This window comes from Sarcophilus harrisii, chromosome 1 (genome assembly GCF_902635505.1).
Source record: "Sarcophilus harrisii chromosome 1, mSarHar1.11, whole genome shotgun sequence".
Taxonomy (NCBI): domain Eukaryota; kingdom Metazoa; phylum Chordata; class Mammalia; order Dasyuromorphia; family Dasyuridae; genus Sarcophilus; species Sarcophilus harrisii.
The window spans coordinates 315,034,669-315,051,089 of record NC_045426.1 but is presented as its reverse complement, the minus strand read 5'-3'; the positions used below and the strand labels follow the sequence as shown (position 1 = coordinate 315,051,089).

General features: G+C 38.6%; 1 protein-coding gene across 2 annotated transcripts in view; it reads left to right on the top strand.

The window, feature by feature from the left end:
- The window catches only part of TMEM8B (transmembrane protein 8B), a 76,229-nt gene that overhangs the window by 23,782 nt on the left and 36,026 nt on the right, over window positions 1-16,421 (top strand). Inside the window, exons 2-3 of one of the 2 annotated variants that reach the window (XM_023497621.2) lie at window positions 3,583-3,772; window positions 12,674-12,881. In XM_023497621.2, the coding sequence (XP_023353389.1) occupies window positions 3,583-3,772; window positions 12,674-12,881 (398 nt within the window). Of the gene's footprint in view, window positions 1-3,582; window positions 3,773-12,673; window positions 12,882-16,421 lie in introns of those variants that run through there. The other variant, XM_031945334.1, reaches the window with a different exon arrangement.

Below are 16,421 nucleotides of genomic sequence, written 5' to 3'. Positions count from 1 at the left end.
AAATTTTTCTTCCTCCCTCTCCTTTTCTCCTCTTTCCCCCCCAAACCAAGCAACCTGATGTAGGTTATATATACATGTTTAATTGTGTCATTCCACATTAGTCATTTTGTGAAAGAAGACTCAACAAAAGGGAAAAATCATAAAAAAAAAAGAAAAAAGTGAAAAAAAAGTATGCTTTGCTCTGCATTTAGGCTCCATACTTTTTTCTCTGGCTATGGTGATCATTTTCAGGGAGACAGGTTAATTAGAAGGCTATTGTGATAATCAAGCTATATAGATAATTACTATGGTGTGCAGAATAGGGGTGGATTTGAGAGATGTGGAGGCAAAATTGATAAGACTTGGCAACTGGTTGGATATGTGAGGGAGAATGAAGTGTCACCTGAAGTCACTATGGTCTCCTGGAGTTCTGGTCATATCTTTGGGGCCGCAAGATCAGATCTGCCTCCTCTTGTCCTGTTATCACCACTTACTGCATCTGGCCAGGGTCTCCTCTCCTCTGATTTCTAGCAAATTAGGCTCCTAATTCCTCCGATCCCTCCTCTTCCTGAACAATCTCACGGGTCTTTTGAGGTTTTCTCGGGGTTTTTATTACTCATAACCACAGGGAGTTGGACAGGAGGTAAAAATAACAGACATGAGGAAAGTTACAAAGTTACAAGATCTTAAAAGCTGTTGTTTATAGAGCCCTTGCAAAGTACTTTAAATACATTTTCTCATTTGATTGTCACAACCACCTTATGAGGTAAGTACTATATGTAGTGTCTCCATCTTATCAGTGAGGAAATTAAGACTCATGGAGGTTGTTAAATGAGATTGCAAGGTCACAGAGCTAGCAAGTGTCCAAATTGGGTGGGATTTAGATACCTCCTGATTTCAAGTCTAGTTCTCTTGTCTCAATGCCATTTGGGAATCTTAGAATACAAGCCATGCCTGGTTTTTACTAGAATGTTAGAAATGATTTTCTTTACCACCTTCCAGAGCTAGGAATGATTTTCTTTATTATTATTATAGCTTTTTATTTACAAAACATATGCATGGGTAATTTTTCAACACTGATCCTTGCAAAACCTTCTGTTCCAACTTTCCCCCTCCTTCTCCCCATCCCTTCCCCTAGATGGCAGGTAGACCAAAACATGTTAAATATGTTATAAAGTATATGTTAAATCCAATATATGTATACATATTTATACAGTTATCTTGCTGCACAAGAAAAACCGGATCTAGAAAGAAAGGAAAAAACCTGAGAAGAAAAACAAAAATGCAAGCAGACAGTAACAAAAAGAGTGGAAATGCTATGTTGTGGTTCATTAGGAATGATTTCTTTTAACCACCTTCCAGAGCCATAAGTAGGGTAAGATAGCGGGAATGCTAGGATGCTACAGTTTAGAGGATGAACTTCTGCAGTGTAGTTAAAATGGAGTTTAGTAGCTGGTTAATAAGAGTAATTAGTTTAAAAAGGAAACTACCTGAGATTCTTGGGTCATTGAATATTTATATCCTTTGAAGTCCTTCCAGTAGTGGTGATCTTATGGTATTCTGGGACTTCTGCTTCCTCTTATTCCCCAATGCATTTTTAAAGTTTTAAAATCGCTAGCTACTAGCTATAGGGTTCTTCCTTAACTCATTCATCTCTTAGTTTTTGTTTTAAGAGCTAATCTCCTTCAACCCTCCTTCTTCCTAGACCTAAATCTCTTGTATTCTTTCTCTTGGGTTATTCATCCGTCTTCTTGCTGTAGGTCCCTAGAAAACTCACAATCACTTGTAGTGAATGAGATTCCTATATATCTCAGAAGAAACTCCATACTTTTTGTGTCTATCTCAGCATGGTTTAACTTCATATAGAACAATTTTCTTGGGTATTTGCTACTTTCTTAGAGTTGGATTCAGAGGAGATATGATAACTGTTTTCAGACACATGAAAGGATGTATTATGAAGGAGGAATAGTTTTGTTCAGTTGCACTTCAGAATCTAGAAATAAAAGGAATGGGTGTAAGTTTCAAGGAAACAAATATAGATGTGATGCAAATAGAAGCTTCTTTATAGTAAGGTCTATCTATATGTAGAATAGACTGCTTCACGAGGGAGTGGGTTCCTTCCTCATTGGAGGTCTTCAGGCAGAAACTTGGTATGTTTTAGAAGGAATTCTTTCTGGGTGCAGATTGAAACCACCAAAGGTCCCTGCTAATTCTGAAATTCTGTGATTCTTTTTCTGTATAAGGACCCTATTATGGAGAGATCATTGTAGAAAATTTATAGGATGACAATGGAAGATTTCTGGGTCACTTATAGGATGTTAGGTAAGAAAGCAAAAGATACTGGACAACTATTAGTCATCGTGGTAATCATTATGGGACAGCTAGGTGGTGTAGTCGATAGAAGTCTGGACACTGGGAATCAGGTAGTCCTTAATCCCAATTTAACCTCAGATACTTACTAGTTGTGTAACCCTAGCCTGACACTTAACCTATCTCTGCTTTTGTTTCCCCCTCTGTAAAATGGAGATAATAGCATTTACCTCCCAAGGTATCCCTCATCCCAAATGAGACTATAATTGTAAAGTGCTTTGCACAGTGCCTGGTATATATAAATCTTAGCTATTATTATTTTTATTATGATAATTATTATTATAGCAATTTCTCTCTTAATCTTTCTTCCCTTTCCCTTTTGCTTTCTCCTCCACTTCTCCTCTCTCTCTCCTGATTTTCCTCCCTTTCATTTTCTTTCCCTCTTGCTTTCTCTCCTTCCTTTCACTTCCTCCCCCTCTTCTCTTTCTCCCTCTCCCTCTTTCCCTCTTCTCTTTTCTCCTGTTCTTTTTCCTCCCTCCACCCCTCCTTCTCCTTGCCTTTCTCCTGATCTTTTCCCTTTTCTCCTTCCCTCTTTCCCTCCCTTCTCCCTCCCCCTTTCCCCAGGTGGCCTTTTGGGATTATTGTTAGAGGGCACAGGAGGGTACAGTTTCTGCTAGCATATGACTGGGGTGGAGTAAAGGTCTATTTTGGTTACTGTGTAGAGATTTGGGAAATAACTGTTTTAGCACTTTCTAGTCCTTGACTTTATCTTTTGTTCTCATTAAGAGGCTCATTGTGGTTATTTTTGAGATATTGGGGTAACTATGGAGGATTTAGGACTCACAACCTAGTTACAGAGAACTGATTTAGGTCACTGTAGTGTATTCAGGGGATCCTTATGTAGAAACTTTTGAGAGCCAGAGTTTTCTTCAACTTTCATTTCTCTCTGTCTCTAGGAGGGTCTATTGGAAGTCGCCATAATGGGCTTGGGTATTATCATTTGAGATTTTACACATTCTCTCTCTCTCTCTCTCTCTCTCTCTCTCTCTCTCTCTCTCTCTCTCTGTGTGTGTGTGTGTGTCTCTCTCTCTGTCTGTCTCTGTCTCTGTCTGTCTGTCTGTCTCTCTCTGTCTCTCTCTGTGTCTGTCTGTCTGTCTCTCTCTGTCTGTCTGTCTCTCTCCCTCCCATGTCTCTCTCTCCCTCCTGTCTGTCTCTGTCTCTGTCTCTCTCTGTCTCTCTCTCTCTCTCTCTCTCTCTCTCTTTTTCTCCTCCCTACCCCTTAATCTCCCCCAGGGGGCCTCTTCCTGACTGATTACTCCACCTGCTCACCCCGAAAGCTGAGTCCTTTTCGCTCCTTTGCCAGCACTGAGCTCTTCCACTTCCATGTCCCTGAGGACACGGTCCTGGCTGTCTGGAATCTCATCATCTTCAAGGAACAGGGGGGCACCTTTGGGGACCATTGCCCAGACCAAAGTGTGACTGTGTGAGTAAACCTGGTCTTCAACTTTTGACCTTCAACAACTCCCTGATAGTGTGATCTCCCATTCTTGCCTCCTAGTCCCTGTTAATATTATTATAACAACTAATATTTATGCTCTTAAAAATACTTACATTCATTATCTCATTTGATTATCACAACTCATATAGTATATGGCATGAATATTAATACCTTCTTTATATGTAGTAAGAGACTGACAGGGAAGTAAGCTATCTTCCTCAAGTTCTTACAGCAAAATAAATGGTAAAGCCAGGATTCTAGATCCTCTTGAGTCTTGGCTCTTTCTAATGCACTCATATTCCTCTGGAGGCAACATCCCTTTAAGTTTAAGATCTGAGTAGATTGTTAAAAAAAAACAACAACCACCAAAAAACCTGTGCTTCTTGGGGAGACTCTATCCATACAACGTGCTCTCCTTGAAAAATTTCCTGCTATCTGTTCTAAATGAAGGTGGAATTTGAGGCAGAGGTGGTACCTTTTCATCCTTTTTAGAGCTCTCTGCCTCTTCAAACATGTCTTTTTGCTCTGTGACTTAGAGGACTCCTGAGTTGAAATCAAAACCTTTACTGCTTGTTACTAGTACCTCTATCTTATTTGATCCTGAGCCAGCCTGTTGACCATATCTTTGTTTTCTTCCCATCATCTGTTCATTTTGCTTGCTTTGGCAAGAAAATTGGCTCTGTTTTCATCCCAGATTTGCCCTGCCCCCACTATCTTGGCTGAATATCTTCTGGCTTCAGCCTCCAATTACATCTCAGCCTGAAAAATTATCTGCCTTTGTCCTACAAATACCAACAGTTGCTTGCACCTGCACCCTGCCATAATCTCTTAGCTGTATTGCTGTGTATCAAGTCACTACCGTTTGCTTGCTGACCTTGTATGCTGAGCCTCTGCAGGTGATTGTTCCTAAGGAGCCAAATGAGCTCATTTTGTGTGTGTGTGTGTGTGTGTGTGTGTGTGTGTGTGTATCTATATAATTACATCTATTTAGATAAAAATATATGCACACACATATATGTATATGTATGCATATGTATATATATATATATACACACACATATATGTATATGTATGCATATGTATATATATATATATAAATCTATCTATCTATCTATCTATCTATATTTACCAATCACTTAGAGCCGAGGAATGAATAATTTCAAGGTTATCATTCAGGTGCTAAAAGGGAAGGAAATACATTTCAGGAATAGTACTTCTAGGCAATTGAGAACAAGGTTAGCTCTAAGTCCCACATCTGGTAGAATTCAATTCCTCTTACACCTGTAGCTTAGTGCTACTTCAGTCAAGTTAGAGTGGAGAAGTAGTACTTTAGAAACTCTAGGAAGCTTCTTGATCCCAGTTTTCTTATCTGGACCTCATTCATTTTTCTAGAGATCACACGAAGGTTTGATATTGTGACTGGATGGTTCAGTCTCTGGACTTTTTTCCATGTGCTTGAGAACAGTCAGTATAATAAAATAGAAGGAATTCTATCTATAAATCTGTGAGGGGTTTAGACAAGATGATCTCGGAGGTCCTTCTAGTTCTTAATCTATAAGTTTCTTACACACTTCTTTTGAGTTTATTATTACCAAGTTGTATCTAGTATTTGAAGACCTAGAAATGGAAGGAGACTGAGAGTTTATAGCATGATAGTTTTAGAGCTGAAAGAGACCTTATAGACCATCTAGTCTAATCCCCAAATTTTAAGGATGAGAAAACTGAGATTTTAAGAGGTTGTATAATTTGGGTTGTATAATTTGTCTAGTTATTAAATTTTGCCAGAAGTAGGATTTGATGACTTCAAGTTGAACCATTTGTGTACTATGCCATGTTAGGTTTATCAAATTTTTTAAGGTTATACATGTACATTCATTTTTTAAAAACATATTTCCATATGAGTTATTTTGGGAGAGAAAAATCAGAACAAAAGGAAAAAAAATGAGAAAAAATAGAAGAAAAAAATGGTGAAAACAGGATGCTTTGATCTGTATTCATTTTCCATAATTCTCTCTCTGGATATGGATAGCATTTTTTTTATCCAAAGTTTATTAGAATTGTCTTGGATCACTGAATTACTGAGAAGAGCTAAGTCTTTCATAGTTGATCATCCATATTAGGATTTAATCATAGGCTATATAAGTTCTTTCAGCTCAGGACTTGGACTGGAATAATGAGAACCAGTTCCAAGAAAGCACTTATGAGTCAATCTGGGATGAATATGCTTGAGGAGGAAGTGGCCATAATTCTGCCTCTCTAGATCCAGTAGAGCTTCTGAATCAAGGTCTGCTGGGTTTTCAACTTGGAACCCTCCACTGAAAGACAACATCTTCATCAGCTCTCTGTATCCTACCTTAAGATTCCTAAGCAAATGCAAAAGAATGGAGAATTCCATGCCCATTTTTCTCCGGGTGAAAAAGATAAGTGGTTCTATAATGTTAAATTTGTGTCTCCCTTGTGAGTGAATGGATTGAATGCCCAATCATCATCAAAGGAAAAAAAAACATTTTGTGCTGTGGAATATTAGTTAGTCTTCCCTAGAATTCCCTCTATCTAAATAGAACCTGGATCTTTCCATCCCATATTTTCTTGTTCCTTTGGGCTTTTGGGGAACTCTGTCGACCAAGACCTCATGAAATGTGTGAGCATTCCATTACTAAGACCAATTTTACGGCCCCTTTAGGGTTGTCCTCTTGGTTTCTGACCCAATGATTTGAGAACTAAGCTCTGTGCTTGAATACTGATGAACATGGAAAGGGCAAATTGCCTTGTATATGACCTAAGTTATCCTTTGTGGTAAATTTATTCACTAAAAACAATATGACCTGGCCATGACTTGGCATATATAAGCTAATGTTCACTTCTGGGTACTGTTATCAGTGTTGTTTGATATACACTAAGATTGGAAACAGCTCACATGGTCTAGGCATTTAGTATGGTAAATGGAAAAAATGGTATGCTTGGAGCCAAGAGAAAATAGCACTTCTGATATTATATACATGCCAGATAGTATTAGTAACCTACTATGAATTTGAGGACATGCTAAGTCTTTCTGAAATGGAGTCATCTTTGCTTTTTGCCACCCAGCCAAATCCTGGTAGGAAAAATTTCATTTGCAACAGACCAGTCTGTTAATCCTCATTGAGTTTGGGTTCATCTCTTCATTTACTTCCTGTACTAGAACCACAGGTTTTCTTGAAAAAGAAGAATGACTCTAATGATGATGGGGTTCTCAACCAGATCTTGCTTGGTATTCTTTTTGTCATACATTTTAGACAAGCTCTGAGGTGCTATGACTTGTGGGGGGAGGGGGGAAAGGAAGCATGCAATTTAATCTAACAGAGGGAAAATCTGAAGACCAGATTCCATAGTCCGAGAATATGGAGAACATTGTAATGTCATTACTGTAATGTCAGAACACTGAGAATATGAGAACATTGTAATGTCATTCAGATTACGTAATACGTCAGTGGTCTTCCAGTAATTTATTAAGGACATCTTCTAAGACCTGCTGGACTAGTGTGTATGTATCATCTGCTTGGATGACATTCTCATTTAGATCTGAAATGGCGTCATCTTCTTAACTAAGACTGTCCCATTCCTCCTTTCTAGGCTTTGACCTGTGGCGATCTGACTAATTGAATGATGGAAGTCCTGTAATTACCATCCATCATCATCTATACTCCAGCCTTAGTCTTCAGGCCATATTACTGAGTGGTAATCACTAGCACATCCCAGCATTTCCTGTCCCACCTTCCCCACCAAACAACTCCCAGGGATCTCTACTTTGACTCATTCTGTACACTCTGTTATCCTTAGTCCCACCCAGGTATTTTTATTGGGTTGGGTTACTTCTGAAGTCTCTGGGTGTGTTACACATCTACTTGCATATCTGCTTTGGCTGTGCCCTGGCTTTTTCCCTCTCATTCTTCCTTAATCTAGTGCATACACATGGAGAACTTGGTATCTGTAAAGATTTTTACTGAAAGTTATTAGGAATTCCCAGAGTTAAAAGGTGGTTTAATGGTGGTGTAAAAGAAAAAAAAAAGTTGGAGTCAGGAGGAGATCCCACTTTTGCCATTTATTAGTTGTATGCCTTAGAGAAATAAGTTTTGTCTCTTTGAGTCTGAGCTTCCTTATAATTATATAGATGTAAAAGAAGGATGATAATATCTGCTTACCTGAGAGACCATTTAACTCAACTATCATTTTTTTTTTAGATGGGGATGGGAAAAGTCCTCATTAAGCAGCTTTATTTTTTAAATATTATTTTATTTTTCTAAATACAATCAAAGGTAGTTTTCAGCATTCACCTTTGCAAAACCCTGTGTTCCAAGTTTTTTTCTCTCTCTCCCTCTCTCCAAGACAGCAAGCAATCTGGTATAGGTTAAGCATGTGCAATTCTTCTAAACATATTTCCATAATTGTAATACTGGACAAGAAAAATCAGATCAAAAGTGAGGGGAAAAAAAAAACCCACAAGAAAGGAAATAAAAACAGGCAAACAAACAACAACAAAAACAACTTTGCTTTGATCCACATTCAGTATTCATAGTTCTCTCTCTGGATGCAGATGGTAGCTCAACTCTTATCTGAGAAATATATGATATCCCAACAAATGTTCATCTTGCTTTCATATGAAGTGTTTTGGTAATGGGGAATTCAGCCCTCCCAAAGCAACCCATTCTACTTTTGGATAACTTTTAGAGATTAGAAAATTTTTCCTTATATTATTCTATAAAAAAAGATGAACAAACTGATTTTAGAAAGACCTGGAAAGATTTACACAAACTGATGCTGAGTGAAACAAGCAGAACCAGGAATACACTGTATGTAAGAAAGTGCGATGATCAACTATGAAAGACTGCTCTTCTTAGTGGTTCAGTGATCCAAAGCAATCTCAATAGATTTTGGGCAGAATATGCCATCCATATCCAGAAAAAGAACTATGGAAATTGAATGTAAATCAACACATATGTTCAATTCTTTTTTCTGCTTTTGTTTTTCTCTTCACCTTTTTATTGTTTACTTGCTTTTTTTTCTTTCTACTTTTTCCTTTTTGATCTGATTTTTCTTGTGCAGCACGATACATGTGGAAACATATTTTGAAGAATTGCATATGGTTTTCCCTTTTCTTCTGATTTTCTCTCCCAACATGATTCATAAAGCAATGTATATTAAAAATAAATACTTTAAAAAAATCTTTCTTTAAACTTAATTAAATTAAATCTAGAGTTGCCCCCTGTATAATTCCTCCTAATTGTCAAGCTCCTGTCCTCTAGGGCTAGTATAATGAGGACCATAATGAAGCAGGAGGGAACTGTTTCCTTTACTATAAATTGGGGTCCTTTTAAGAAACTGTATTTCCTTTTGATCTGTGATCCCTTTCAGAGTCTCAGCCCCTCCTGGGGAAGGCATATCCTCCCAGATAAGTTATCTTTTCGGGATGCCAGAGCCTTTGATTCAATAGAAATCCTGGTCAAAAAGCACTCCTTTGAAGTGTTGTTAATTCCATTAGGAGATCCGGGCTGAAAACTGATAAAAATCTAAGCCCGAGATCTAAGAATCTAAGCTCCTGAAGTCCCCACCTGGTCTGATCAGCTCAGGCTGTCCCAGCCTCCACCAAAATACCCAATATAACAGCTTCCCTCAACTAAGGTCTTTGGAGGTAGGCCTAGGTAGCTTGAGAATCCTGTCACTTTCAGCTGCCAGGATCCTTCTGCCCACTGAGAAAGTGGCCAAAACTCCATTTTCCAATAGGTCTGCCACCATAGAAGTCAGTTTCTTGGTTAACTGATTTCTATCCAACAATAAACTTTCATTTTGCAACTAATAATTCGTGAATGAGTGAATTCTTTCACTCCTAAAACCTGCCACCGATTTAAAGAGGATTCTTAACAACTCTTATTGCCACTAACGTCTTGACCACCAGGAACTGAGACCAATCAAACCGCATCAATAAAATTGTAAATTTAGAACTGGAAGGGATTTGGGAGATTATCTAGTCCAATCCCCTTCCTCCCCTTAAAACAAACAAACAAACAAAAAGATGAATAAAGTGAGGCCCAGAAAACTTAAACTGCTGGCCCAGGGGCAGGTGGGTAAGAATTCACAGAATTAGGATTTGAATTTGGGTTCTCTGCCTCTAAATCTGGTGCTCTTTCTACTGACCCTACCTACATCTAGGTGCAACTAATTATGAAGGGGTGGCATACAATGAGCCCCACTCTGTAGTAATTGAAGTGAAGGAAACTCCTCCTGACCAATCCCAAAGCAACTCCAAATATTTTAAAAGATGATTTTGTCAAAGTAAGGCCATCTAATGTACAAAGAGTTACCTGTGAGTCACTTGTATTCCCTCCATGGGGGATAAGGATCCCTTGGATGACCTTGTACTACTCTAAGCCTCAAAGGCAGAAGTCTAGCCAAAGAAAAGCTTTACTGAGTACTTGTTTCTGAATTGGTCTGGAAGCCAAACAAAGAGACTCTCCTTCTAGCCTGAGATAGATTTGGGTTGGCAGCACATCCAGATCAAGTGGGGCCCTCAGTCCCTCCAAGAACATACTTCCTAGTCTTAAAAACCATTCCCTCTTTGCCTGGGTTACTGTCCTTCTGATTAGCAGCTGCTCTTGGTTTCTGTGGGTTCTGCCCCAGTCTCTCTCCATGGCTCCAAAGAGTCTTGTCCTGAGCTGCAAGATATCCTCCATTGACCTTGCAGATATCTCCTTTGTCCTAGTCCATCCATTCATCTGTTCATTGGAAGACTTAATCTTTCCCTTCCTCCCTTGAACTTCTGTAAGCTGCTCCCCACTTCTTCTGTTCTGATTGCTGGGGGCCTCAGTTACCTGCTATATCTGAGTCCAGGCTCCAGTTACCTCTCCTCATCAAATGGCTTTCTTTCTCCTTCACTATCTTTCCAAAGTTTTTTGTTCCTGAACCATAGTCAAACCAATTCTTTCAATGCTCCTCAAAAGGATATGTCAGTTTAGTCTTGTTCTATTATTATCCTTGTGATTTAAGGCTAAGGGATGGATGTGTGATTTCATCAAAGAAACTTCCTCTACTAATGCAGCTAGTACCATCTCTTCAGCTCTCTTAGAGAGTTGTCTACAATTCCAATAGCCTTATGATGGAGAGACTTATCTGCAGTCAGAAAGAGGACTATGGGAACTGAATATGGATCACACCATAGTATTTTCACCTTTTTTTGTTGTTTGCTTGTTTTTGTTTTCTTTCTCATTTTTTTCCCTTTTTGATCTGATTTTTCTTGTGCAGCACCATAAATGTAGAAATTTATTTAGAAGAATTGCACATGTTTAACTATACTGGATTACTTACTCTCTAGGGGAAGAGGGAAAGGAGAAAGAAAAAATTGGGACACAAGGTTTTGCAGTGGTGAATACTGAAAACTATCTTTGCATGTATTTTCAAAATAAAAGAAGCTATTATTAGAAAGAGAAAAAGTTGCCTAGAACACTGAGAGTTTAAGTCACTTGCCTAGGATCACAGAGCCAGTCCATGTAAGAGATGGAACTTGAACCCAGAGGTTAACTTTCTATTCATTTTCTGCTCAATAAGTTTCCAAACCAAAATATTTCTTTTGTATCACTCCCTTCCATATGACTTCTCTATCAGAAGAAGGTGAGCTCCTCGAGGATAGATGTTTTTGTATTTGTATCTTTAGGTGGCATAGTGTTTGGCGAATAATGAATGCTTAATAAATAGTTTTTTATTCATTTGTTGATTGAACAAGTATTTATTAAATACTTGACATGGATTGTACTAGGTTCTGGATATATGAAGAAAAAAATGAAACAGTTCCTGTCTTTAAGGAGCCCACATTCTATTGGGGAAGATCATTCTGACTCTGGTTCTCTGGGAATCTTACTCTTGCCTGGGCTCCTTTCTCACTGTCATTTTTGATTTTCTGAGACATGTTCACCAGTTGGTTGTTAGAGCTGGTGAAACTTGGCTTTACCTCATCTTCTAAGCTCATATCCCTCCTCTGACACTTTTATGATATTGCACAAAGCACTTAAACTCTTTTCTTCAGTTTCTACAATAAGGAGTTTGCACTATATGACTTTTGGGGGTTCTTTCAGCTCTAAATCTACAACCCTGTGATTTTGGCTCAGTCTATCCAGTGGCCATGTCTCAGTTGTGGGCACTAGTTAGTTACCTGGTATCTTCATCACCGCAGCTCTTCAGCAGTTAGAAGCAGACTCTCTGTCTCTTCTTGTTTGAAAGCTTGTCCACCCCCACTAGACCACCCACAGGGTTCCTGCTTCCTGTCTGCAGAGTGCTGCCAGCTGCCAGCTCATTTTCTGAGCTGAAATGACTGAACTGAATGAATGATCCCTCCTGACTCAGGTTTCCAGCTCCACTCACTTTCCTAGCATCACTTTGATGACTCATTGCTCAGGATCCCCAGGGGAGGGACCTTCCTTAGGTTCTTTAATTATACTCATATAATACAAGACATTTCAAAAATTAAAAAACATATAATAATTCCTAGCAAGGGTAAGGGGTACCTGGTATTCTTGACTTTTCACTTCACATCTTAATCCTGGACCTCTGATAGCTTGATCCTTTGACCTCACATCCTGATAGTAGACAGGCAGCCTTATCCCAATCCCAAATTCCCTGACTTCTGACCATTTTCCCAATCCTTGATTTGGGAGGGGGTGGTTTGTGGTCCATGTGAAGTCTGCTAATGGTGGTTGGGTATGCAATGGACAGTTCTAGCTTATTTTCTTTATGACTTGGGTATTATATCTTTCTCTATTTTTATTATTTTTTAAAATCTCATTTCCTATTTGTTCCCCCATTTTATGTCTTCTCCCCCCCCCTTCTTGTCCTTGGTCTTTCATTTCATGTATCTCCTAGGTATTTCCGCTCAGGAGCACCTCCTGTAATAAACCCTTTGAACACACACTTTCCACCGGATACAGTGGTGCCAGGGGTCTTCTCATTAACTCTAAGCTGGACTTTGCCCAACCGAACTTCAGGAATCTTCAATGTCAGCAGCCCCTTGCCTGGGGATTGGTTCCTGGCTGCTCACCTTCCCCAGGCTCATGGACGCATCTCTGTCAAGGTGGGTCAGGCCCTTTTCCCATGCTATATCTTGGTTGAGTGATGTGTTGGAGAACCAGTCCCTGTTCCATGACTGTAGGCCCATGCTTTCTCAAACTCCTTTCCTAGACCCATTCCCATCCTCAGAAATGGTTGGATTCTGGAAGAAACAGGTCAGAAGTCAAGCCCAAATAAGTCAACTAAGGTTAATAAGGTTTATCAGTTAGGTAACTTAAGTCTAGGTCAATGGGCCTCTGTTTTCTTAGTTGTCAGGTCTATGGTCCAAAAAACTGAATTTGGTGACCTACAAGGAATTTGTACATTTTGCCACTGGTAAAGATCTATTATTTTAATTGCATTTATTATTATTATTAATAAGATAATGTCAAGGGAAAATAATGACAATAGTAACTTGTAATATTTTACAAAGCACTTCATTTATATGAACACATTTGTTCCTCATCAAAACCCTGAGATAGGTAGGACAAATATAATCCCATTTTATAGATGAAGCAACCAAGTCTAAAAGAAGTTAGGGGGACCTTGCCATAACTAATAGGGAGAAGAAAGTTCATTGCTGTTAGCCACACCAAACCCAATCCCAATGAATTCTAGGAGCAGGAAGAGAGATAATGCTTGGTTCCTGACAAGTTGATCACTTTAAGGATCAAGAAGGGTCATAACCCCCATGCTCTGACATATTTACAAAAGGTCAGGAGAGGTAGTGTGACATAGCGGAGGGAGATTGAGACAAAGTGAGGAAGACAATTAAAAGCTGTGAAAAGCTGTGTGACTCTGGGAAGGTCATTTAACCTGTGAGGATAATTCAGGAAATTCTCTAACACAATTCTTAGGCAAATGTGTGTGTGTGTGTATGTGTGGGTGTGTATGTCTATTTTCTGTTTTTGGAGGGATTTGCGCAGATGAAATCACAGATTCTTTTCTAATTCTTTCAGTGATGGAAAATGACCCAACCCCTATCCTTAAGGGATTTACAATCTAGCAGGGGAATATGCACATAAATAATTATGATACCTGAGAGAAATTATCATTTCTCTATTGTATTTAATAATTAATTATTGAATTAGGACCAAGGTTTTTTCCCTCTTTCTAGTTCTTCATCCAGAAATTAACCAGTGGGGGAAATATTGAGAAAGACTTATCCAAGTTGAAATCTAATTAAAGACAAAGAAAATTTAAGTTTAGGGGAATGGGTCAATTCCTGCTCATTGTGGTTACTCTGACAAGTCTGGGAATATGTGGATTCTCTCTTTTGTTAGATGAAAAATGTGAAAATTGATAGGTTTCTATGGCCACGATTTGGCTATTCAGTAGTAACTATCCCAAGATCCTCACTGGAATTGGTCCACTTCTCATAATTCTTTTGTTAATCAGTTAGAATTGATTGCCACCCTTAGGAATACCATCACCCTTTCAAGCATTGAGTAGGTTCCATGAGGGGACTTTGGTATTCGAGAGTATCCTTGAACAATTTAAAAAATAAAATGCTAGTATTATTAATAAAATAAAACTACATCTCTTGAATTTTTAAAATGCCATATACATACTTATTACTAAGGGCTTAGAAGTCAGACAGAATAGTCTGAGAAATTCAAGGAGGAAGTACATTTCCAGTTGGGATAATCTGGAAAATTGACTTTATGGAAGAAGTAATGCCTGAGGTGGACTTTGAAGGAAAAGGACTTCAAAAGGTAGACATGTACGGGGAACTCTTCCTGGCATGTGTGGTATCCTATACAAATGCTCAACGGTGGGAGAAGGATGAAATGAAAGAGGGAATAGTATAATTTGTTAAAGTGTAGAGTGTGGGCAGGAGCTTCCCCATGAGCCTTAACAAAACCTATGAAAGTTTTTAATTGAAGAGTAATGTTATTAGATTCATGCATTTCAAATAGAGGTCAACCCTGAGATGTTGATGCTATTATAATCCCCATTTTTACAGTTGAGGGAACTGAGGGAAACAGAGTTACATAGTTAGAAAGTGTGAGAAACTGGATTTGAACTCAGGTCTTCTTGAGACAGGGACAGCACCCTATTACTGGGTTACCTAACTTGAGGAGAGGGAAGAGTTCTCTTAGTCTATTTTATGATCATTATTCACTTATAGCCACCCAGCTGACATGTCTCTGCTGGAAGTCCCTTTGTTTCGGCATTCTTCTTCAGGGAGCTCCTGGTTTTGGCCCAAAACAGTGTCTTTCATTTCCTATTTCTCTGTTCTGTTGTTTCATCTCCCTTTCCTTGTATTGAGAACTGTCATCAATCTCTAAACACCAAAAAACCCTGCCATCTACTGGTGAGATGGGACTAAATTTTTTTTTTTTTAAATCTACTCCGAGTCTCACACTCCAGGAAAATGAAAAAACTTTCCAGGACACCTTTGTATCTCAAATCTCCTTTGTAAGATAGGAAAAAAAAATAGAACAAAAGAGGACCAGTAATTATTTCGGAAAGTATAGAGAAGTATAGAGAAGCAAGAACAAAATGTCCAGATGTGTTTATACAAATGGTCAAAGGACCAGTAGCAAATAGGATGAAGGTTAAGATATTAATGAAGAGAGGCAAAGTTAATAGGTGATAAGTATCACTGAGACTTGATGAGATGGTACTTATATCTCAATTTTGGGTCTCTTCTAAGCCCATCTCTCTCTCAAACTTATCTGTTTTTGTTGAGTATGCAATCATCTTTCCAGATAGTCAGATTTTTAACCTAGTAGTTAAATTTTTTTTTTAACCTCCACATCCAATTAATTGCCAAGTATTGGTTCTACTTCCATAATATCTCTTGCATCCCTTCCCTTTTCACTACTTACATGGCTATCATATCATTTCAGGTCCTTTATCACCTCTCATATGGACTCTAATAATAGTTTTCCAGTATCTGCCTTTTTTTTTTTTCCAATCCCTCCTGTCAGAATAATCTTCATAAGACACAGAAATGACTATGTTATTCTCCTGCTGAAAAATCTTTAGTGGTTCCTTCTTGTTTCTAGGTAAAATGCAGACATATCCAGACATTGAAGGCCCTCTATAAAGCAGCTGGAGCCTATGTTTCCAGCATTATTTCACATTATTAGCTTTCTTGAATTCTATGTTCCAATTAAAATGTGCTTTCTCAAATTAGACATTTTATCTTTTGCCTCTATACTTCCTCCATGTCTGAAATGTACTTTCTTCTCATCTCACTCTCTTCTTTTGAGGCACAGTTGAGGTATTGCTTTCTAATCAAAGTCTTCCTTGATATATCTAGTTGCTTAGAAGCTGGCAATAGGTATGGTATATCATGTAGGCTTTGTTATGGAATTTTAGTTCAAAGACTTACATTACATTATGTTTCTTTATATTCTGGCACATGCAAGACCACCAGTATTTTGGAGTTAAATCAGTGTGTGTGTGTGTGTGTGTGTGTGTGTGTGTGTGTGTGTAAGAGAGAGAGAGAGAGGGAGAGAGAGACAGAGACAGAGAGACAGAGAGAGACAGAGACATAGAGAGACAGAGAGACAGAGGCCCAGAGAGAAAGAGAGACACATAGAGAGAGACAGAG